The following is a 25,295-nucleotide window of genomic DNA, read 5'->3' as shown; positions in this document are numbered from 1 at the left end:
AAAACGGGTCTCAAAACAAAAATGTACAACCAAAATCAATGTTACAAGAACCAATAGGATTCAAGATGATGACGTCAACTCGTATTTTCAACTTATCTCCCTATGGTTTTACTCAAATTTCAAGCGAGAGCACTCATTTGATGCAGAATTTAATTCCTCATCTGAGTACCCATGCTGCATGCTTTCGATATACCCTACTGCATGGAAAAAAAAAAAAAAAAAAAAAAGTAAAAATTAATTAAATGAATATATATATATATATATATATATATATTTATATATATATATATATATATATATATATATATATATATATATATATATATATATTATATATATATATATATATATATATACATGAAAAAATTGGGGTTAAGTAGGAGGAGCGAGGGTTTCGATCTCTGCGGTCGCAATGGCTCTTAGTCTGACCTGCGTCGGCCAAACCACCAGAGACTCCACAAGCAAGAAGCCAGAACACGCACGACCTGCATTGGTTATCTTCGGTGTGCCGAGAGCAGGGCTTTTATGTTATCTGCAGCAGTCAGGGTTTATAAGAAGAACGGAGCTGCGTTTTTGGCCAGATCTGTTGAATACGGTGCTTCCTCAGGCGGCGAAGACAGCTGGTAAACCCTTGATCGGCATAAACGGGCTGGATACGCTTATGAAATGCTTACGGATCGGGCACTTGACAGCCTGCTCTATGGCAGTAAATGCCTCCGAGATCACGCTTTGTGAAGGCGCTGTCTCTAGCAACAACGGAGCTCTCAGGACGAAAAATCGCCGACTCTACCAAAGGTATGAAGAAATATTCCAGTTTTTTGCATATCAGAACGTAGATCTGTATTATTATGTTGTCGATCTTGACATCCATCGGTTCAAACAACCACCATTGAGCCCTGATTGGGCAACATATCCACAGATCCACGGCAATGAGCACAGATCGAGTCTTGGGCTCGTAGATCCAGACCTTCTTATTGCAGAACGACCCTATTTATGGTCAGATCTGGAAGCTCGCTCACCGAATAAGTTGTTTCGAAGTGAGAAAAAGGTGCAGAGCAGAGTCACAGGGATAGATCTGCCAAAAACAAGATCTGGAACCCTGGTAAGAGATCACAGTTTCCAAGTATTTGTAAAAAACCCGAAGGAAAATCGAAAATAATTTGGGTCAAAGAGATAGACACTGTCGAGCAAATGCAGAAAATTATAATGCAACAGTTGGGTTACCCCATCAGAACACAAAACCTGATACAAGGGGGCAGAGTGTTACAAGACACAAAATACCTTTGGGAATACAAAATTGCACCTCTGTCAACAATTATCCTCAATCTGAGGTTAAGAGGGGGTGCAACCAGCAGTAACAGAAATCCAGATAGGGCGGGAGGAAGTGGTACTAGTTCAATCGGGAAAAAACCAGGCAGCATTTCCTTCAAAAACATCCTACAAGGGAAAAACACAGAAGGAGCAGCACCGAACCAAACAGGTATGGACGCAAGGCCATACATAGTGGAACAGCTGGACCACACCCCAGAATACAACATAGATACACCAAAAATAGATGAGCACTGCACTATATATGAAATACAAGCAATAATATGTAGATTTAACTACTTTTGGCCCAAACCGGCTGATCTATTTCTTTGGATCTTCACGAACTGGACCACACACTGTGAAATACATCTTTGCTCCAAGGGTTTTTTCATAGTGAAATTTCTGTCAGCAATAGACAGAGACATAGTAATGCAGGATGGACCTTGGTTCTGGGGATCCACCGGACTCTTCATCACACCATGGTTCCTAGATTTTGATGCAAACACAATGGTTGTCTCCAAGATGCCAGTTTGGGTGCGGCTACACAACCTCCTAATGCATCTTTGGAATCATCAAGTACTAGCTGGAATTGGAAATACTATTGAGTGTTACATTAAAATGGACACCCAGCGAGTGGAGGCAAGAATATATACTTTTGCACGAATATGTGTGGAAGTAGACCTCAGCAAAGCCCTGCCAGATCAAATTCAGCTGAAGCATGGACAAAGGAGCTGGACAGAGGTTCTAGATTATGAAAACACTGCTTTCAGATGCCGAATTTGCTGACAAACAGGACATCTACAAAGCATGTGCCCAACAGTGAAAAAAGACAAACGCAGAAAGAAGAAAACGGAAAAACAAGCAAAGGGATGGCAATTTCCTCCACCTCCCCGGATGATGAGGAGGAAGAAGAGATGGATTATGCTAACCCAAATGAGACCAATCAGATGAATAAAGAACCAGATGCAGAAGACACAAATCAATAGAAACATATAGACACAGCACTAGCAATAAAATCAAAAATGGATATGGGCATAAATAAATGCCAACACATATCAGACACGTCAGACTCTGATAAGGATAACCCACAACCTGTGGCTGAAAATGCACTATCACTTATAACTCCCACAGAGTCAAAGGGGGTTTGGAGAAAGCTCAAGAAGAAAAAAGGGTGAAAAGTCTGACTTTTCCCCACCTATGCATTAATATTTTTTCTATTTATGCTTATTTCTTGAAATCCAAACACCCTGTGTGGTGTTGAAGGATCTATGCATCTTTTTGTGCACCTATTTTGAAAATTGTTTACAGCATATGCCGAGAGGAATCTACAACATGCAATTTTTCAATCATAATGAAAGATTACGATTTTTCCAGTGGAAAAAAAAAAAAAAAAAAAAAAAAAAAAAAAAAACATGAAAAAACGTGATCGTAATCACATTTTATCATGTATATCTCATTTTTCATGTAGCAGTGACCATCAAAAGCAGGTAACATGGATACTCCTTGGATGAGGAATTAAATTCCGCATCCAACGAGTGCTCCCACTCAAAATTTGAGTAAAATTGTAGAGAGATAAGTTGAAGATACAAGTTGAAAATGTAGTTTTTTTCTTTTTTCCCTCAAATTTCATAATGATGCAATCTAATATTATTTTATTATTTCCATTATTATTTTATAGTATTCTTTAGGAGACCCATTTTAGACCTCAACTTCTCTAATGAAGGCTTTTTTTGTAGAATGTGTTAATAATTTGACCAAGTGATCCATTAAAAAGGCTTGCACCGACCCATAAGTTAGATATTAACATCACTTTTAGGCCAATGGAAAGTGAAACTTTTGGATCTAATTACTCATCTTAAAATGTAGAGGCAGAAGTATTGTTGCTTCACTCCACATTTCGCAATGTTATTGGAAGGTTTAAGGACTTGAGCATTTATTGATTATGTTTGTTGGTTGGTTTGTTGGTTGCATTGGAGCATGGAAAGTATCGAGCTTATTTTGGAAAGGGAAAGAGTATGTCCTTTACATGAGAAGGCTGCAATCTTCCATGGAAGATTCTACATTTTTAATGTTGAGAAGGATGTTGCTAAAGGAGAGTTGTGAAGGGTTGTCCCCTTGTTGGTAAAAAATATTTTGTAGAGAAATGATTGTATCAAGGCTATGTCAGAGGAAAGTTCCATGGGATGTAACCACCTATAGTGGTATGTTATTAACAGGGAGCAACTAGCCAAGGCCTCCAACAAGAATAATTGAACATGAACCAAAAGAGTTGTTTATATGTATAGAAAATTCTTCTCAAAGGTGTTCATCGATGTGGTTGAAAAGTGTTGGACCAATGAAGCTCATTTTGTCAATGAGAATGCAACATATATGCTTAAGTTATTCTTCAAATTAGGATCTTGCTAGGAACTTGGAAATATAAATGCTCTAATGCCATGGTGATTATATTAAAGTGTTTTATGTCTTTAATGCTTCAAACTTCACAAGAAGTGTGAAAATGTGTTGCTTGCATTCAAGTTCAAAGAGTATTCCTTTGATGGAGACAAGTTTAGAAGAAAGCAAACACAAGGTCTTTAGCACAAATTCCCATTGGCTCAATGGTTGCATCCTCCAAGGCGAGAACTCCTCCTAGTGACCCATTTCTGGTTATGGGGGTCAAATTTAAGCAAATACTTGTAACCACGATTGGGAAAGTCAATGTTACATTGGGGCAATGCCAATTTTTGTTATTTGTTTAGATCATATTGGCAACCTCTACAATTATTCTTTTTGGTTTGCATAGCTAGGAACACTTGCATATCTTGTAGTCAAAGATGGGGAGTCATCATGTAATCCCTGTTTCTCAAAGCATTATGTTATCTTATGTGTTTTAGGAACATTTAGGTTAATTAAAATGATGCATTGGTTAATAGCCACACATGTCCATTTCTCCTAGTGTCTAATTGAACCCTCTACAAGTGTCCCAGAAGCAACAAGTGCATTAAATTGTGCAAATGACAGTATTTGTCGTGTGTGTGTGCCATTGAAGAGAGAAGTACAATAGTGCAATGTTTCACTTTCAATAGAGTGAATAGGCTCAACGTCAATGATTTCCAAGCATGGTTTGATGTTCAATAATAGTGCAAGCATCAATTCGAGGCAATGTTTTGTGAGATGGGTTGACATTTGAAATTAGATCACATTGTAAAAGAGAGACCTATGTATGGAAGGGGAGAGTGAAAACAATTAAGAACATTTGTGTTTGAAAAAAAGAGGCATCGACAAGGAGACAAATAAATGGAACTAAAGAAAAAACATTACTTCCTAGAGTACATTATGTCTTGGTGGAAAGCACATATACGAGGACTTTCTACAAGAAGTAAAACATAGAAATGATTAGCATCACAAGTGATAAAAGACTATTTGGAAAATTTGTTACATTTGAGTGTTCTAAGCTTGTGAAGAGGACCAAAGGTTTGCACTTGGCGCACTTACTTGAAGCTACTAGGAGAATGTAGAAGGGAAAGAGAAAGTGAAACATTAAGCAATTAAATACATGTGTTCCTTATGGAAATAAACCCTTTTATTAGAATTCAATTATAGTACAAAACATATTATAAAATATATGTTGATATTTATGGATGGTGTCTAGTATTTATTTCAAAAAACCAAAATATTTACAATGATTCAGTTGCATGTTGATGATTGTATAGCATTTTGAAAAGAAGCCTTTAAAACTAAAGAGTTAGTTGTGCACTTCCAAATCAAGTTTTGGTTGATACAAATATTTTTGTATTGAAAACATTTTTCCAACCACCATTCAATATGTTTCTACAAATAATCCATTTCACCCCTACATATGTAAATAATAATACATTTCAAAATAAAAGTTCTACAATCATCCATTGCACTTGTCTATGATGTAAATCCACATTCAAGTTCAAAATATCTATGGGATGAAGCCCATGTGTCAATTAGTGTTTAGTTTTGCAATTTGATTGTATTTTGGTCTATTAAATGGAGAACGAGATAAATCTATTTTATAGTTGTGATTGTACATAGTTGAACTTCCATGAATGTAAATTTCTATTCAACATGTCCACCACAACTTATCTATCACATTCGACATTTACAACAACAACGACAAAAAAGATATAGTTTTGGACCACTAGATAACAAACACCACCAATGTAATCCAATGAGTTTACAAGTAAGTCTAACAATCAAGGGAAACTACAACCAAAAGAAAATTAGTAAAAAAAACAACATATCATCAATAATGAGAATGAAAACCACAAAATTCAAGTCTCACACCTCACCAAATAGTTGTTATTCATCCTCCATTTTTAATTTAATTTTTAAAATATAAACCACCCTAAAAACTAAAATTCCCCTAATAATCACTCATCCTTTCATAACTATAAATGAATATGGAATCACTTACACTATTAAACATGGCAAGTAAAGTGTTTTCCTTTCATAACTATAAATGAATATAAAATCTCTTACACTATTAAACATTGCAAATAAAACATTTTCATAAAACACTATCATAACTATAAATGAATATGGAATCCTTTACACTATTAAATATTGCAAGTAAAATGTTTTCATAAAAAATGTTTAATGATTAAAAAATTGACTATATAATTGACAAAATATAGTCAATGTGTAGATTGAATCAATAAACTTAAAAAGAAACAAACTCATAAGAAGAAGCACCATTGAGGCTGAAAGACAATAGAGATTTAATTATTTCATTATTTCATTGGATTGTGTAGTCAACTAACTACATTATCAACATATATTTTATAAGATGTTTTGTATTATAATTGAATTCTAATAAAAGGGTCTATTTTCCCAAAGAACACATGTATTTAATTGCTTAATGTTTCACTTTCGCTTGCCCTTCTACATTCTCTTAGTAGTTGCAAATAAAGTATGCCAAGTGCAAACCTTTGGTCCCCTTCAAACCTTAGAACACTCAAATGTAACAAATTTGCCAAATAGTCTTTTATCACTTGTGGTGCTAATCATTTCTATGTTTATTTCTTGTAGAAAGTCCTCATATATGTGCTTTACACCAAAACATAATGTACTCTAAGAAAGAATGTTTTTTTAGTTATCCATGCCTTTTTTCCGAACACAAATATTTTTAATTATTTTAACTCTCCCCTTCCATATATATAGGTCTCTCTTTTACAATGTACTCTAATTTAAACTTCCATATATAGGTCTTCTTTTACAATGTACTCTAATTTCAATATTTTATGACTTTTGACATAAACATAAAACTCTTTGAAATGGTAATCTTTAAAGTATAAAAGATTACAGCCGAAATATTATTATAAAACAATGACCTTCAACCAGCTCAAGCATTGTCCAATGAACTTTTAAATAACATTGTGATGTTTCACGACTTGGGTATAAAACATTATCCTTTTCTTATCATTAAGCATTATAAAAGAATCATTTCCTATTGAGCTTTCCAATGAAGTAAAATAGATCATATTATATGGTTGACAAAATATAGTCAATGCATAGATTGAATCAATAAACTTAAAAAAAAAACAAACTGGTAAGCAGAAGCACTGTTGAGGCTGAAAGACAATGGAGATCTAGTTATTTAATTATTTCATTGGATTGTGCAGTCAACTATCTTCTTGCATAGCTGCACATGGTTTCTTCCATTATGATGGGATATGTCAAAGCCAGAAGAGGAAAAGCCTCTATGGTTTTGTTAGATTGTACAATCAACTACCTTATTGCATAACTGAATATGATTTCTTCCAATATGGTGGATATGTCACAACAGGCCGAAGAGGAAAAGACTGCATGGTATATGATTTCTTCCAATATGATGGATCTGTCACAACAGCTCGAAGAGGAAAAGACTGCACGATTTTGGTACCTCGAGTAAGAAGCGACATGACAACATATAAATCAACAATGACAAGAGTCATACGTTCCAAACAAAACATATGCTGCAACCATGCCAGTTTTACCAGGACTTTCAATCAAAGGAACATAAATGGTAGATAAACTGGATATGTTAATCGTCACAACTCGGATACCATGCCTGAGATATGAGGCTCAATGCGAAGAATTAAACAGCTGATACCAATTAGATCTTTCAAAAGAAATCAGACACAGCGGGCTAAGCGGTGAATTCGCTACATCAACTGCACTAAAGCAGTTAATATTTGTCAAACGTTTCGAAAGCTACAATACTGCAATCAAAAGGGTTGAAAGGTTCAGAAAGTTGCAGAATTGTATATTAAAAAACAACTGAAGTGTTGTAGATGTCGTAGACGTAAAATATTATTATTTGCAACCTTAATAATTACATGGCGAAGAAATTGATGATCATTACAATGTAAAAGACAACCTTGAGATTTTGATGGATTGAAGTAGAGGACCAAGATCAATGATTGTTACCGCTCTCTTGCACTTTATCTTTAAAAATCACCAAGCGCCTTATACAACCCATGATTTAAAATCTCTATAAAAGCTCTATAAAGTATAAACATTCTTTCTATCAAAAAAAGGCATATTAATCACTGTTGTGAAAAGCCATGCTCTAATTAAGATAAGTTAAGTTATTACTATAGTGCAATACATCAAAGGGGATGTTTCTATAGTGTAATACATGTGGGAAATATTGTCACGTAATGTTATATATTTATATATATATGCATGCAAGAGATGTTGTGGTAACTTATAAATGTTGTGTAATTAAAAAAAAAAAAACGAAAATCTTTTTAGTATGACGGATAGATGTAATTGATTTATTGAATTGAGATCTAATGTCTATAGTATGATAGAAATGTGTGATGTAGAGTAATATAATGTTAACATTTTGATTATGTCAAAATAAAATTAAAATATGGTAGAGATGTATAACTTAATGTAATGTAAACATTGTAACTTGCTTAAAAATTGAAAAAATAAAAAAATTGACCGATAATTTTAAAAATTCATGGTATTGACTCATGGAATTCTTCTATTTAAAGGGGGATTAAACTAGCCTACATTCATGTTAGTTTGATGTTATATTTAGATACATAATTAGTTGTAGAAAATGATGATACAGAATCCATGTAGCCTATAAAGGTAAAACTTTCTTGTAAAGGTAAAAAAAATTATGGATATGTTGGAACTGGACATTTGAAATATAATTATTACATTTGATCTAATATTTTTCCCTACCTCCATCCACTTTTTATTAAGCTATATTGGATAAAATATAATACTATAATATTACATTTTACTCAATATTCCCCCTCAACTGGTCCACTTCTTATTGTAATTTTTCTTTATATTTGTAATTTAAAAGTAAACAAACTCAACTATAAAATTAGGAATGTAAAATTTAAAGTCGAGTGTGCCCTTAAATATTAGGTAAATTTTAATAATATTAAATTTTAATTAGTATTTCCCCCCACCCCTAGCCACTATTTATTAGGTGGGGGTGATTATAAATATTGGGTAACATATAATATTGTATTATTATATTTTATGTAATATTTCCCCTCACTCAATATAGGGGACATGTGTAAATGCAATGTAAGAAATATAATGTAAGTAAACATTTGTAATGTGGACTCAATTGTAATCAATTTATTTGTAATAAGTAATATAGATGTGTTCCATCTAGAAATTTAATTAATAAGGGGATAAAACCTTAATATTTACAATATGATAAGATTTTTAATCATTAATATTTACCATGGATATTATTAATATTTACCATGGGCCAATACCCACAAGAGAAAGATAGAAAGGGAGAGAAGGGAAGAAAATTATAATACCATGGGCTACTACCATGATTTATCAATACCATGGGATATCTAGACTTTTGATTATTATGTTATGGATCTAGGCTTTTATTTATACAATATCATGGCTTATCAATACCACATGCCCAAAAACCATAACTTATTTCAAAATCAAAATATTTTACAACTACTTTATTTTAATTTAAAATTATAACATTTTTTAATTTAATCTAAGAGCAAAAAAGTTATAATTACTTTTGAGGTATATTTAAACCCTCCATCCTCACCACTACTAACAATATTCCCAAACAGATTAGATGGGGATTTTAATAAATTAAAAAATGAAAATACTTTTATATATACATATGCAAATTTTATATAATATAAATAATATTATAAAAAACCAAGATAGATGCATCTTAACCAAAGATCCCAGAAAAGTGAGAAAGCAAAGTGATTAACAATGATAGAGGAAAGATAGTACATGATTCATTTTTTATTATTGTATTTTATTTAACATGATTGATCCAAAATATAGGTTTAATATTTTACAACCAATTATGTTTTTTTTGTTTTTAAATTTAGATACTTTCTTAAATACAACACAATGGCATCATAAGAAAGAGAGAGATGGATGGGAGAATAGAGTGGGGGAGAGACATAGAGGTGGGAGAGACAATGAGAAAGAGGAAGGAAGAAAGAGAGGAGGGAGGAGAGAGCGGGAGGGAGAGAGATGGATTTGGAAGGGGAAAGAGAGGGAGTGAAGAACAAAGACATTGAGAGAGAGAGAGAGGGAGTGACAAGGGAGAGATGAAAATGGAATGAGGGAGAGAGGAGATGAGGGAAGAGAGAGAAAATGAGAGGATAAAGATAGGAAAAGAAGGGGAAGATAGAGATAGGGAGAGATAGATATGAAGGGGGGAGAGAGAGGGGGAGAGAGAAGGAGAGATGGAAGGAGGTGGAAGAGAAGAGGAGAGAGAGGAGAGGGGAGAGAGAGATGGAGTTCGAAGGGGAAGAAAGACAGAGAGAAAGATGGAGAGGTAGTGGCAAGGGAGAGATGGAGAGTCAATGAGTAAGAGAGAGAAGGGGGGCGGGGGGAGGAGAGGAACATAAATAGATATGGACAGAGAGTGTGTATATTTTGGCACTAAAAAGGAGAGACAAGGGGATATAGAGATATAGATGGGGAGGGGGAGAGGGTAAAAGAGAGAGGCAAAGAGAGGGACGGAGGAAGAGAGATGGATGGGGGAGAGAGGGAGAAAAGGGGAAGAGATAGAGAGGTAAAGGAAGAGGGAGAGAGGTAGATATGGGGCGAGAGAGAGAGAGTATGACATGTGTTTAGGGGGCTGAGAGAAAGATAAATAAGGAGAGATGGAGGGAGGTATATATATAGATGGCAAGGGGAAAAAAAGAAGAAGAGAAATATAGAGTAGGGGAAGGGGAGGCAAATAGAGAGAAACAGGGAGAGAGGGAGGGGAAGAGAGAGGAGAGGGGGCGAGAGATAGACACAGAATGGAAGTTGGAGAGGGGGAAGGAAAAAGAGACACTGACACTATAATCAACTTATAATCCTATTTAATACCTTACACTAGATGCATTAATTCAAGTGTCGATGTTGATTTCTACTCCTATTTGATTGTGCAAACAATCAAGATGCATTTGTTTCGGTGTAGATATTGATTTCTAATCATATTTGATTGTTTGTTTTAAATGCATTGATTTCAATGTAGATGTCTATTTCTAACCCTATTTAATACCTTACACTAGATGCATTGATTTTAGCGTAGATGTTGATTTCTACTCATATTTGATTGTTTGCATTAGATGCATTAGTTTCAGTGTAGTTATTGATTTCTAATCCTATTTAATTACTTGCACTAGATGCATTGATTTCAATATAAATGTTGATTTCTAATACTATTTGATTGTTTGCACTAGATGCATTGATTTCAATATAAATATTGATTTCTAATCCTATTTGATTGTTTGCACTAGATGCATTGATTTTAGCGTAGATGTTGATTTTTGATTTAATGCAACTAGATGTAGATATACATTAATTTCAAAGTAATTAGATTAATAGTGTGCATTGATTTCAGTGTAAACTCATCTTTGCCTCCTCCATCTATATCTCTTCCTCCCTCGTTGTCTTTGCCTCCCTCCTCTTGCCTCTCCCCCATCTATATCTCTATCTCCCCTTGTCTCTCCTTCTCACGCCCAAAACATACACTCTCTCTCTCTTAATGTAAACACAAAAAATTAAAATTATTCGTGCCGTGCATTGACTTATGTGTTACAATAATTCAACCATAATACAATACTTGAATTTTCATCCTAAATAAAATATTTGCTTCTTGAAACTACAAAGGAAAATAGTGGAGGCACCTCAACACCCAAGTGTGTATTATACACATGTAGTTTATGACTAACATTGACACTACAAACATTTTTGATATGTCACCAACATGGTAAGGCTCCATAAATAAGTTTGGCACAATTTTCAACCATACAAGTATTTTTCATAGTCAGAAAAATAGTTAGGTCTCCAACATTGCAAGAGATCAATTTACAAGAGCATTCATAGTGGATCTTCATATCTTAATCCTTTCTCAATAAAGAAGTTTGGCGCAATTATCAACCATGCAAAAAAATTTCATAGGTCTGATATTGCAAGAGATCGGTTTACAAGAGATCAATTTACAAGAGAGCATTCAAACATTGCAAGAGATCAATTTACATGAGAGCATTCATAGTGAATCTTTAGCTCTTGATCCTTTATCAATAAAGTTTGGCACAATTATCAACCATGCAAATATTTTTCATAGGCAGGTCTGATATCGCAAGAGATTGGTTTACAAGAGGGCACTCATAGTGACTTTAATTCCTAATCCTTCCTCAATAAAGAAGTTTGGCACAATTTTCAAGCATGCAAATATTTTTCATAGGCAGGTCTGATATTGCAAGGGATGAGTTTACGCGAGAGCATTCATAGTGACTCTTCCGTTCCAAATCCTTCCTCATTTTCAAATGTATATACAATTTTCCAAGCAACAAAGCAAGTAATTTTGATTATTACAAACTTGCCTAGTACATTCAAATGTAATGGGGCAACGTCTAGCTTTATTTTGATCGTTACAAGCTTGCCTTGTACATTCAAATGCAATGGGGCAAATGTCTATCTTTATCTTTATTTCTGAAAGAAAAGGCTGTTCACTTTGCATGTTAACTACACCCTAAACATATCAGCTAGCTAAGTTTCATTGATTTCATTATGCCTTCATCCTATACTACTGTGCCATGAATCATTCTTAGCCAAAGCATCATGTCCCTAAACATATCAGCTAGCTAAGTTTCATTGATTTCATTATGCCTTCATCCTATACTACTATGCCATGAATCATTCCTAGCCAAAGCATCATGTCCCTCCAGGCATTCTCCACGCTAGCTAAGTTTCATTCATTTCATTATGCAATCCTCCTATGCTATGCGCAGAATCATCCCAAGCCAACGTATCATGTCCCTCGTGGCATTCTCCAATCATGAAGGCATACCAACTGAAAGATTTTGATCAGTGATGATATCCATTTTTGTTACTCGTGTTTCTTTCAACAGAGTTGGGATCTTTATGTTTGATCCCTAGTTAGAGATGCTATTTACTACCATAGGCAAGAGAGGTAAATAAAACGAAACTTCACCATGATTAGGAGTATAAATCCAGAATTTGTCATTTAAAATGAATTCCAAAGCAAAAGATAAATAAATAAGACATCTTCAGCTTTTGAAAGTACTCCCTTGAGGTTAAATAAAGAAAACATCTTGGGCTTCTGAAAATAGTCCTCCAGATTGAGCATCTTCCAATCATTTAACATCCAAAAGAAAATGAATGCTATAAGAAGAAAAAAAAATATCATATCATTTCGAGAACAAGGCAGCTTTACATAAAGAATGAATTTTATTAGACATGGAATATATAGATAAGAGATTAACAAGGGAATGGGAAAATAGTGATCATTGACAAGTCATAATTAAAAGACCCAAATCATCATAATTACAAAAACTGAGTACCTAAAGATGAAATTCACTTCTAAAATTCGTATTTTTAAATACGATCTACTAATCCTTACTGTCTAATACAGGCACAGTGAAAAAAAAAACAGAAAATTGCACCATGGATCTCATGTCAAGTTTATGGGAAAATAGTAATCATAATTAAAAGACCCAAATCATCATAATTACAAAAAGTACACCAATACAAAACTCACTTCTAAAAATAGTATTTTCAGATACCATCATAGTAATTGCACCATGGATCTCATATCAAGTTTTAAGAAAGAGTAATAACAAATGGTTACAACCTTAGAAAATAATAACGAGTCATAACAAATGACTGCAATAGAAAATGAAGATGCAAGCTTTACAAACTAGACATAACAAATGGCTGCATGCTTAGAAAATGAAAATACCAGTCATCGCCCTAAAAAAATCAACCACGTCATTAAAAATAAGTGCATATAAACCAAGAGAAAAGTAAAAAAAACAGAGATTTTAATGTCATAATAATATGAGTTACATTTAGTAAAAGCAAGTAAAACATAAGGCAATTAAAAAAAAGCACCTTGAATCCCAAGTCAAAACTTTTCAAAAGTATAGTCATAACCAACAGATAGGTACTTTCCCTGAGTACGGAAATATAATTTTCATAACACTGTTTTACCTTAAAATCTAAGACAAGCCAAAACAAGCTCTTAACGCTCTGAACTATTCTTATCCGTTCTAAATAGTAATCTAACTAGTAATGTAACTAACAAGTACATCAATACGAGTCCAATCCAAAAATAAATATGGTACAACCAACATGACATTACGACACAAGAGTCTCATTCAAAGATAACGCTGCAAGCTGATCAGCGGGAGTTTGTGGAGCTTGTGCCACATTCCGTAGAACCTCCATCGCTTCTGCAACTTTAGCCATCAAGGCTTCAGGAGACTCCAACAAATGAAGAACCTCAATTTGGTCCATTTCCAAAAGCATACCAATAATTTTGGCTGCATGATCATGTTCCAACTGATCCACCAAAGGATACAAGCTTTCTCCAAGCATCTGCCAAACAATATCCATGTTTAAGGAATTATAATATACAAAATGTATATATAAACAAAAATCAACTACATTAAACGTAAGTTGATTAAGTGTAGGCTCTGTGACAATTTTCCAAACATGATGAAAATTAAAATTCCACATATTGATCAGAAATAAAGCTCTCTAGTCAGTGCACACTCAATACCGTTCTTTGTTGTTCCGGACTTGCATTTGGAAGAGCTGAAGCCAAAGCTCCAATAGGTATAGGCTGTGAAATTGTTGTCTCAGCTGCTGCACGTAAAGAAAGGTTGCCCATATCTAATGATGGTAAAGGATGTATCCCGCCCGCAACTCCAGATAAGGGAATTTCATTAACATTCCTTCCAGGTGGGTAACGATATAGGCGATTACCACGAGGTAGCATCTAGTAAAAATCAAAGGCAGGATGATAAATTCTTTGACACAAAATATACATAGATGGCTCAGTTGGCCTTGGCAATAACATGTATTTACAACATAACACCCCAAATAATGTCAGCCATGACAGACTGAAGAGAACACCATTCCCATAATACTCTTCTTCTAGACCAACAGAAGAAATGACAATATTCATATAAAGTTACAGATAATGCACTTACCTGCTGCTGTATAAGTGGTAGCTGCTGCTGTGGTTGCTGTTGTATGGGTGCTAAACCACCTCTCCTGCCACCTGGACGCTGACCTTGTTGAGGCTGCATGAGAGGAAAATAGAGATTGGGCATAGGTCCACCTCCTGGCCTTATACCTGGGATTAGTTGTTGCTGATAACCAAATCCAGCAGCCTGTGAAAACAAAATCAGAAATAAATTCACAAACTAAATAAAGTTTGAAAGTTGAATTTAATACAAGATAACCAACTGAGGCCTTTATCTCCCAACAGATTCCAAACCATCATTGGAAACACAAATCATCATGGACAACCTTCGAAATATCTCCGGAAAGATTCCAAGAATACTAAGTGTTATATTGGAAGCCAAAACATGCAATGTGATGCAATTGATTTCCAAATAAACCAAGCAGATTCATGGTCCTAGGTTTTATATAGGTGAAACCACTTACATAACTACCAACATAAAGCAAATCTTCTTTCATTTCCTATTTGTACATCAAAGAGTACATTTCCTTTCCCTGTCACTATGAATTGGGCAGTGTACAAGTATATAGGAAAGTACACAGTTTAATACTTACTTGAGGAGGGATAAGTGCAGGTGGTCCTTGGCCATAAAATATCTGTTGGTTTAGTCCAGGACCTCCTGGAGGGTAAATAGGAACACGGGCAGGAACGGCTGGAGTTATTCCAACTGGATTCCGCAATTGGGAGAACTGAGCCTGAGTAAAAGAATTAAAAAAACGCTATTACTATGGCATACTCGAAATCAAAAAAGAAAATGATCTTAAATTATGCAAGGAAGAGGTATTTGACATCCAAATTAGCATGCGCCATGTAGACTAGTATGTTAAAAATAATTACCTGTAGTCTTGCCCTTCTCTCCTCTTTGCGCTGAGCCAGAGCAACATAAAGAGGCTTGCTGATAATAAGTTTCCCATTCATTTCTGCGAGCTGCACACAGAAACTAATTAAAGATCCATCACAAATACGGGATAAACCTTTGTAAATGACTGTCACGAATAGTTATGACTTACAGCTCGGGATGCTTCATCAGGAGATGAGAAGGCAACAAATCCTGAACCTTTACTGTGTCCATGAAAATCCCTCATTACCTGAAAGTGATGCCAAAGGGTATGTCAGGAAACTAACCAATGGAATAGAAAAATCCCTTATAGATACACCTAGACTAGGTACAAATGCAGTTATACCTTGCAGGAAGTGATTGTACCATAAGCAGAGAACAGTTCTCTTAACCTTTCATCATCAATGCTATCATCCAAATTTTTTAAGTAAAGATTTGCTCCTTGGAACTTTTCAAGCCTCTCCTTCAACAGCTTTTCAAATCGCCCCCTCAATTCAGACTCCCTCTCAGACTTCTTCTGTGCTTTTCCGACATACCATTCCTTGCCATCAATTTTCTTGCCATTTAAGCTTTCAACACAATTTGCCGCATCATCTGCGTTCTCAAAATTGACAAATCCAAAACACTTTGACTTTCCCTCTGCATCCCTCATCACTACAACACTAGTAATTTTTCCATACTCACCAAAATAAATCCTCAAATCCTCCTCATTTACAGACTCCGATAAATTCTTAACAAAAACATTATTAAACTTGGCTTTTCCATTTGCTTGCTCTCGCTCCTGCTTTCTCATGAATGGTCCAACATAAACCTGTTTGTCATTTATCAACATACCATTCAATTTTTCTATTGCATGTTGTGCTGCTTCATCTTGCTCAAATTGCACAAATCCATATCCTTTAGATTGTCCTGATCCATCTATTGCGACCTTACAAGAGAGAATAGGTCCAAACATAGAGAAAGTATCATAGAGAGCCTTATTGTCTATTGTTTTGTCAAGATTCTGTAAAAAGTAACCGAAAGCAAAAATCAGGCACAATGGACATTCAAATAGCTTGAAGATCTTACAATGAATTCACAGTAATAAATGACATGAATACATTTATCAAATAGTTTCAGTGTTATACAAGTACATGAAAAAAGAAGGCAGAAAAATGTTTGATACCTTAATAAATATGTTTGCTGATCCACTCTTGCGGATGCTGGGGTCACGATGTGAATACATTACCCGAATAGGCTTTCCATTAAGAGGTGTAAAATTCAACTGATCTAAAGCCCTGCTAGCTGCAAAGCACATATCCAGATTCGCATTAATTTACAAGAGAAAATTAAAAATCACATTTAGGCCATTCACATGTATGCAAACTCTATTATAGGTCCAGAAGTGAAAAATTAAGAAGCATCAAAGCAAAGATCCAATCGATGCATCTTTAACTATGAAACTTCAAGTTATACGCACCAATCACACAAATAACACATCATGAGGCCCCTGTTGATTTTATGTTTGGAAAGCATTATTTGTCCCAACTGTAATGCAATTATCCTTTGCACAAATCCCCACAGTGAAGGTTTTGCATATAATCAAGAAAAATCATTAACTAAAGGTATGTGAAGCCTATTGACACAATTAGACACAACTTTCTCGCAATTTCATGCACTCCACGTTATTGGGTTCCGTATGTCTGTTTCATGCAAGGACTTAGACGGTGAAATATTGCAATCATGATGTTTAAGCTACTTTACCAAAGATTAGCAACTACATATTCAAGGCATGAACTACACCAGTCACACAAATATTCGGAACTACATATTCAAGGCCTGAATTAACAAGAACCATGATACAATATAGATCATATTCACTAGAGGCAAGGCCCACAACTGCACCATTATAATAAATGGCTCACGGGCTCTGTCCATATTGCTCTTTCAAAAACAATTCCCCGCAAGATAGCAAATGGGAACTCCTTTCTGTATGGGAAAAATAGCATCTATACACTAAGTTTGCCCATATAATTTTTTTAGCTTATAGGTTGAATCTATTACTATTGTCAATGGTTCTGAAACAAGAAATCCCTGCCTTAAAAAACTTGGAAAAAAAATTTAAGCAATCCCCATAAAATGAGATGTAAAAAGATTAACAACTACTTATTCAAGGCATGAACTACACCTATCACACAAATATTAGGAACTACATATTCAAGGCCTGAATTAACAAGTACCACGATACAATATATTGCACCAATGAATAAAGATCCCTCACAACAGTCCTATGGATGAAATTTTCCCACTAACAAACACCCAAGTTACTGAGGATTCAAAATTATATTCAAAAAGTCAAGCTTATAGATCCTATTCACTGGAGAAAAGGCCCACAACTGCACCATTTATAATAAATGGCTCACGGGCTCTGTACATATTGCTCTTTCAAAAACAATTCCCCGCAAGATAGAAACGCAAACTCCTTTCAGTATGGGAAAAAGAGCATCTATACACTAAGTTTGCCCATATAAATTTATACGTTTACAGGTTGAAACTTGAATCTAAGAGCATCTATACACTAAGTTTGCCCATATAAATTTCTTAGCTTATAGGTTGAAACTTAAATCTAATACTACTGCCAATGGTTCTGAAACAAGAAATCCCTGCATGAAAAGAATTGGAAAAAAATTTAAGGAATCCCTATAAAATGGGATGCAAAAGCCAAATAGAAACATCGAAGAATTGTTTGAACAATACAGAAGTGTTTTATTGTAGAGTTCGTGGATTGTAGTGTGGACGTATGGAGGAAGACGTCACAAAAAAGGGCCCCAAAACCCCAACTTATTAAACAACAATAAAAAATGAACCTATACTCAGCAAAAACGCATAACCTAGTCTATGGATCAGATGGAGGGGATAAAAATATAACCTAGTCCATGGTGAATTGGAAAAAAAAACCCATCTTATTAACCAAAAAAAAAAGAAAGGAACCTATACTCAGCAAAAACGCATAACCTAGCTTATGAATCAGATGGAGGGGATTAACACATAATCTAGCCTATGGCCAGATTGAAGGGATTAGCCCATGGTGAATTGGTAAAAGCACTGATCTTGCTGCGAGGTGCAAGGTTCAAATCTCCTATGTTAAAGGTTCAAATCTCCTATGTTAAAGTGGGGATTACGCCATGGTGAATTGGCAAAGACATTGGTTTTTCTGGGGAGGTGCAATGTTCAAATCACACAAACCCTAAGTTAAAAGTGGGGATTACGCGATGGTGAATTGGCAAAGGCATTAGTTTTGCTAGGGAGGTGCAAGGTTCAAATCACACAAACCCTAAGTTAAAGTGGAAATTTAGGCCGTGGTGAACTGGTAAAGGCATTTAGCGTTGCTTGGATAGATACGAAGTTCAAATCTCTCAATGCATATGTTCATGTGGATTTGTGATGCATCGAGGTTCACAGCTCCCCAGGAATCAATCAACGGCGAAAACATTATGGACAAACGGAATTCCAAATATTTAATAATACATGCAGATATTTAAAAGTAGAAAGGAAAAAAACACATATATTTAAAACAAAGACAAAAAACAAAGGAATGTAGACATACCATTTTCATTATTGCCGTAATTGACATAAGCGTATCCAAGAGAACTCTTGGTGCTTACATCTCTGCAGATGCGAACAGAGAGAACGGGACCAATCTGCTGGAATAGCTCATAAATCTGGCCGTCCGTAACACTGGGCTCCAGATCGCCCACATACAGAGACGCCGTTACGAATGGATTGGGCAGATTGTTGCTGCCATTCCCAACAACCTGCTGCTGCTGTGAAACACCAGGGTTTTGGGGCTGGACTTGTATCTGTGCCATTCTCTCTCAACTTTTTTTTTCTCTTTTACAGAACTTTTCTCTGCTTTCTGATATTGGAAAAACAGAAAGCACGGCCTCCTTCAACTACTCCAAATAATTGAGAAAAAGAAGAACGAAATCCCAAATCAAAATCGAAATAAAAATCCAAACCCACCCTAAAAACGCAGGTGAAGTTCAAAATCAGGGCAGGGAGATTCAACAGAGCAAACCCACCACACTTCTGTGTTTTTTTTGGTCTTTTTGGCAGATTTTTTCGATTTTTTTGAATGTACTAAGGACGAATTCGTCGCAGGGAGAGTGGATCGAACCTCGATATATAGAGATCGACTCAACACCACCTACTTCGACTCCGATAGATAATAAGCAAAAGGGGGGAATGGCAGCTACGGGCTGCGCCGCACTTAGCTTACTATCCAGAGACCCTTCTTCTACCCTTTTCTCCCCCTAAGAATATACGCGGTAATTGAATTTTCTTTTACGTCCATTAGGTCAAACCTAATTTTATTATGGATTTTTTTGTTCCGTGAATTTTAAGAAAATGGGTTAATTGTTACTCGTGCCAATGTGCCCACATGCCCATGGGACCGTTCGGGAAATAAAATAGATTTGGTTTAATGTATAATTGATATGTATGGAGCTACACTTAAGCCCCACTTAAAAATATACTTTTTGAAAAAGTTTTAAAAGTGGAAATTGAAAAGGTTTTGATCCGGTTTGAATAGTCCGTTAACAAGTTTAGCGAATTATTTGGTGCACCATAGGACCACCAATGTGACTAGGAGAAGGTCCCTATAGATGTCAAATCATGATTTCGAGGCCATGCCGTATGGTGTGGACTTTTTCAAGTCCGTTATTGCACAGGGTTTGGAACACATGTTGTTTTAGTGGGATTTTGAACCCAGGGATCGCAAACATAGTTAGTTGTAACACCAAGGGTTTTCTTTGCCTGGATTATCTACCTATATTGGATTATAATAATGAAAAAAAAAAAAAAAAAACATTTTATGCTAAGTAATTTATAGGTAATTAATTGTATTATGGTTTAGTGGTAAATTTGTGAGATGTTGGCCTTGGATTAGATTGTTAAGTGGTGTTGTTTTTCAAGGCACCTTGTATATTATCAACATCATTGTAGGGAATGTTTGTTGAGATGTGGCTTAATGGTAAATTGATTGGACTTTTCTACCAATGAGCTTAGATTTAATTTTCAATAAAAGGTGGTTTTATATTTTATTTAAGATTTTTTATATTTTTATGTTTAAGTGATATTATCTATCAACTTCATAATTTAAATAAATATTTATAATTTAATGGAATAATTTGTCAATTTCATTTTCAAGATAAATGTTTATAATTTGTTGAAATAATTTGTTAATTTCATTTTTGTTAAAAATAACATCAAGAAATCTTAATTTAATTTGTTTTTAATTAAATTAGGAATTAAATAGAAATTATATTCTCATATCAATTTTTGTTTTCGAATTAAATTGAAATTATATTCTTATAGCAACTTGTAATAGTTAACTAAGTTAAATTGACTTAGGAAATTCGAGTTGGAAGTCTATCTAGAGTCATGTAGAGTGATCCCTAAATTTTAGGGGTCCAAGTTGAGTTCTTTTGAGTTGTAATTAATTAACTCATCTAACTTAGTTATAGTTCATTAAACTAGTTCTAATTGTTGGAGGAACTAGTACGAGGTCTAGTAGTGGGGACATGCACCAATGTAGCTTCATTGCTCCACTAGTTAATTGAAAATTCACTCATAAATAACTCATGCATGTCAGAGGAAGACCCGATTGTGATTAGAGTTCATGCACATTGTACTATAAGTTGTATAATTTTCCGAGTTGTACAGATGGTGCATGCAATCAGTGGGCCTATGGATGGATTACGTAGTTATGAGTGGGGAATATTTATAATTTATGGTAATAATTTGTCAAATTCATTTTCAAGATAAATATTTATAATTTGTCGAAATAATTTGTCAATTTCATTTTTGTTAAAATAGCATCAAGCAATCTTAATTTAATTTGTCTTTGAATTAAATTAGGAATTAAATCAAAATTCTATCCTCATAACAACTTTTGTCTTTGAAATAAATTAAGAATTAAATTGAAATTCTATTCTCATAGCAACTTTTGTCTTTGAATTAAATTAAGAATTAAAATCGAAATTCTATTCTCATAGCAACTTTTGTCTTTGAATTAAATTAAGAATTAAATCAAAAATATATTCTCATAGCGACTTGTAATAGTTAACTAAGTTAAATTGACTTAGTTGGCTTAGGAAATTAGAGTTGGAGGTCTATATAGAGGAAGTCTGTGATTTTCAGGATACCCTTTGGGGTATCGATTTGGCTCCAATAATGTTTGATGATGCAAAGAATGCAAGCTTCTTCCAGCCAATCACAGAAGAGGAACTTCTCAGTGTTATCAAAGCTTTTAAAAAAGATAAAAGCCCAGGGCCGGATGGCTGGCCCATAGAGTTTTTCTCTCATTTTTATGACATCTTCAAAAAAGACCTGTTGAGGATGGTAGAGGCATCTCGTATGTCCGGTAGTATCCACCACATCATTTCTTCCACTCAGATTGCTCTAATCCCAAAAAAGGCAGAGGCGGACTCTTTCCAAGATTTCAGGCCGATATCATTATGCAATATCTTGTTCAAAATTATTTCCAAAATTATTGTGGAGAGAATGAAATCCACACTGGCCTCTTTCCTTTCCAAGGACCAACATGCTTTCTTAAAAGGGCGCAACATTTTGGATGCAGTTGCTATTACTCAGGAAAGTCTGTTTTCAATGATATCAAGAAAGACGGATGCGGCCATTCTAAAAATAGACTTGCAGAAAGCCTATGACTGCTTGGATTGGGGATTCTTGAGATGTTTACTGGCAAAGATTGGTCTAAAATCTCAATCTATCAATTGGGTTATGTCATGCGTAGAGAACGTCCGCTACTCGGTCATTATTAATGGAATGCCTTCTCCTTTCTTCCCAGCGGAAAGAGGTCTTCGGCAGGGGTGTCCCCTCTCCCCTCTTTTATTTATCCTGGCGATGAACTCTCTCAGCCTTCAGATTAATAAAGCAGTAGCCGAAAAGAGATGCAGGCCGGTTAGGATATGCAGGGACATCTATTTATCTCACAACCTTTTTGTTGATGACGTGCTCATCTTCGCCATGCTGTGTAGAGCCTCCTGGATTTGCCTCAATGAAATTCTTAATAGATTCCAGAGAGCTACTGGGTTATTTATCAACAAAGGAAAATCTACCCTTTTCCATAATGATACAAATATGGAAATGGTGATATGGATTGCTGAGTTGCTTGGTATTGTTTCGAGATCGCTTAAAGACAGGTTGAAATACTTGGGATTCCAACTAAAGGCTAAGGGCTACTCTAAAGCGGATTGGCAATGGTTGTTGGAAAGATTCTATAAAAAGATCTCAGGTTGGGAATTTAAGACTCTCTCTCTGGCAGGTAGATTCGTTCTTACTCAGGCAGTCTTAGCGCAATTAGCGGTCTATTGGGCTCATATCTTCTTCCTTCCAGCAAGCATCATTAATAAAATGAACAGACTGTTGGCAAATTTTTTATGGGGCGGAAACTCCAATCAGAGAAAAATCCATTTGTCGAAGCTGGACAAAATCTCTGTGCCTAAGAAGCTAGGTGGTTGGGGTTTGCTTGATATGCGATCTTTTGGAAGAGCGCTCTTATGCAAATCGCTATGGAGAGGCATTTTTGGTGATGGCTTGTGGAGTCTTACTATCAGAAAGAAATATCTGCAAGATAAAGATCTGGAATTTTGGTACAGAAGGGGATCTATCGGAGTCAGACAAGGTTCTACTATATGGCTCAGTCTCAGAAAAGTTCAGCAATACTTCTTGGAGAACTTGAGATGGAATCTCTACTCTGGCTCCTGTATCTTAATCGGTATCGACTCCATTGTGGGTGGCCGGGAATGTGTGTTTTTCCCTGAAAACCTATTATTGTTTCTTCACAAGAATGGTTGCTTTACATGGGATAAATTAATTTCATCATGGAGTGGTCCCATCCCTTTATGGAAAGATGGCCTCGATCTTCATCTGCCAGGCCCGCTGCTTCCGGTGTGGAAATCAGTAAAAGAAGCCTTATGTAGTTTGGGTCTCCATCGCTCTGGGACTGTCGACCATCTTATATGGATCGTTCCAAATGCAAAGTCGCCTGCTCGTGTTAAAGACATCTATGCAGATATGATCTCTTCAAAGGCTCCAAGCTCCAGTTCTTTATATCCCCCGTGCTTATGGAAATCGGGATGCCCTCTCAAAATGATTCTGTTCTCGTGGCTGGTATTCAACAACAGGAATCTGTCTTGGGAAAATTTGAGGAAGAGAAGCTGGCATGGCCCGAGCAGATGTTCTATGTGCGAAGTTGCGGAGGAATCTAATCTCCATATGTTCTTCCAATGCAACTCCTCTCTTCAGATCTGGTACGAACTATCTCTGTTTTATGGTTTTCCTCACGTTGTCTTTGTTTCAGTTCAGGTTGCTTTTCAATGGTGGAGCGAGCAAAAGCACTCTTGGCGATCTCTGTTTATTATTGCCTTGTGGTGCTTATGGAAATGGAGGAATGCCAAGATCTTCCAAGATTCCAAAGAGCCTCTAAAGTCATCCCTGCATCGCATAATGGCCTTTCATGATATGATGCTTGTGAAAAAGGCCAAGATGAAAAAGGATTGCAATAAAGAGGTTGATGATACTTCTTTTGCTGCTCCCTGTGCTTTTTTCGATTAGGGCCGAGTAGAATAATATTTGTGGATATGGGGTCCACATTATTATGGACAAGAAGCTGCAATACTTTCTATCCTGGAATGGTGGGATTGGCTCAAATAGCTTGGTCGAGGCGAGGGCTGCAATACTTTAAACTAGTAGGAGGACAAACTAGTAAGGATTAATTTCACATAGCTAGTTAATAGTTAAACAATTCCAAAAATGTAAATTTGAGATTCCTTGTTCACTGTAATAGCGAGAGCTACTTATCTCACAACAAGATCGGGCAACTCAGTTCAGGACTATGCTTCTCCTCAGCCAAGCTATTTGAGCCAATCCCACCATTCCAGGATAGAAAGTATTGCAGCTTCTCGTCCATAATAATGTGGACCCCATGATGGATTTGAACCTTGAATCTCACATTTTACATAAAACTTCATAAAATGACAATCGCCAATTGAGCTACCACCATGGGCTTTAAATGTGTCAAATTAATTGAGATGTGATGTGTATTAAATGTAAAATCAGTCGTTTATTATTTCCATTTTTTGTTTAATCATGATTTTTGATAATTATATGTACACAAGTCACATGTTGAGATATTGTGCATATCAAGAGAGAACGTCACTTTTAGCCCTTGTGTACTTTTGGAAAATTGTTACACACCATTTGATTGAGCATCATACAAGCCATTTGATTTTTTAGATTGAGAAAATAAAACTAAGTGTCATGAACATTTGACTCTAATCAACCAATGCCATTAATCTAAACACATAACATCCAATATATATTTAAGGTAGAAAACATTTTTAACCTCCATGATAGTCTCACTCCAAAATAAGCCTCCACCATGAAATCAAATCATGATTAACCATTATATATTTTCAAAGTGAACTAATGCTAAATTCTATCGAGCAACTTCCAATCTAACATTAGATCAAAGGGTTACAAGCCATCCAATATTTTGAAGTCACCTTCTACGATTAACCAGCTAGTAACTGTTACACAACCAACTCACAAAAATATAGAAAAGATAGATCAACGATT

The 25,295-nt window shown here is 35.4% G+C and overlaps 1 protein-coding gene across 1 annotated transcript; it reads right to left on the bottom strand.

Annotated features, from left to right (window-relative positions):
- Window positions 1-13,666: 13,666 nt before the first annotated feature.
- On the bottom strand, window positions 13,667-19,946 carry LOC149206443 (polyadenylate-binding protein 2-like). The gene is made up of 9 exons (XM_089395418.1): window positions 19,243-19,946; window positions 16,822-16,940; window positions 16,003-16,659; window positions 15,829-15,906; window positions 15,656-15,745; window positions 15,373-15,513; window positions 14,784-14,966; window positions 14,351-14,569; window positions 13,667-14,166 (listed from the first exon to the last, which is right to left on the bottom strand). Exons 1-9 carry the CDS (start codon window positions 19,502-19,504, stop codon window positions 13,927-13,929), a joined length of 1,989 nt encoding a protein of 662 aa, XP_089251544.1. The 5' UTR covers window positions 19,505-19,946; the 3' UTR covers window positions 13,667-13,926.
- Window positions 19,947-25,295: the final 5,349 nt, after the last annotated feature.

The sequence above is a fragment of the Pinus tabuliformis genome, chromosome 1_2 (genome assembly GCF_031772625.1).
Source record: "Pinus tabuliformis cultivar Carrire ecotype Pingquan chromosome 1_2, CPIR1, whole genome shotgun sequence".
Lineage (NCBI taxonomy): Eukaryota > Viridiplantae > Streptophyta > Pinopsida > Pinales > Pinaceae > Pinus > Pinus tabuliformis.
The sequence above is the reverse complement of the archived record's forward strand: the minus strand, read 5'-3'. Positions and strand labels throughout refer to the sequence as shown.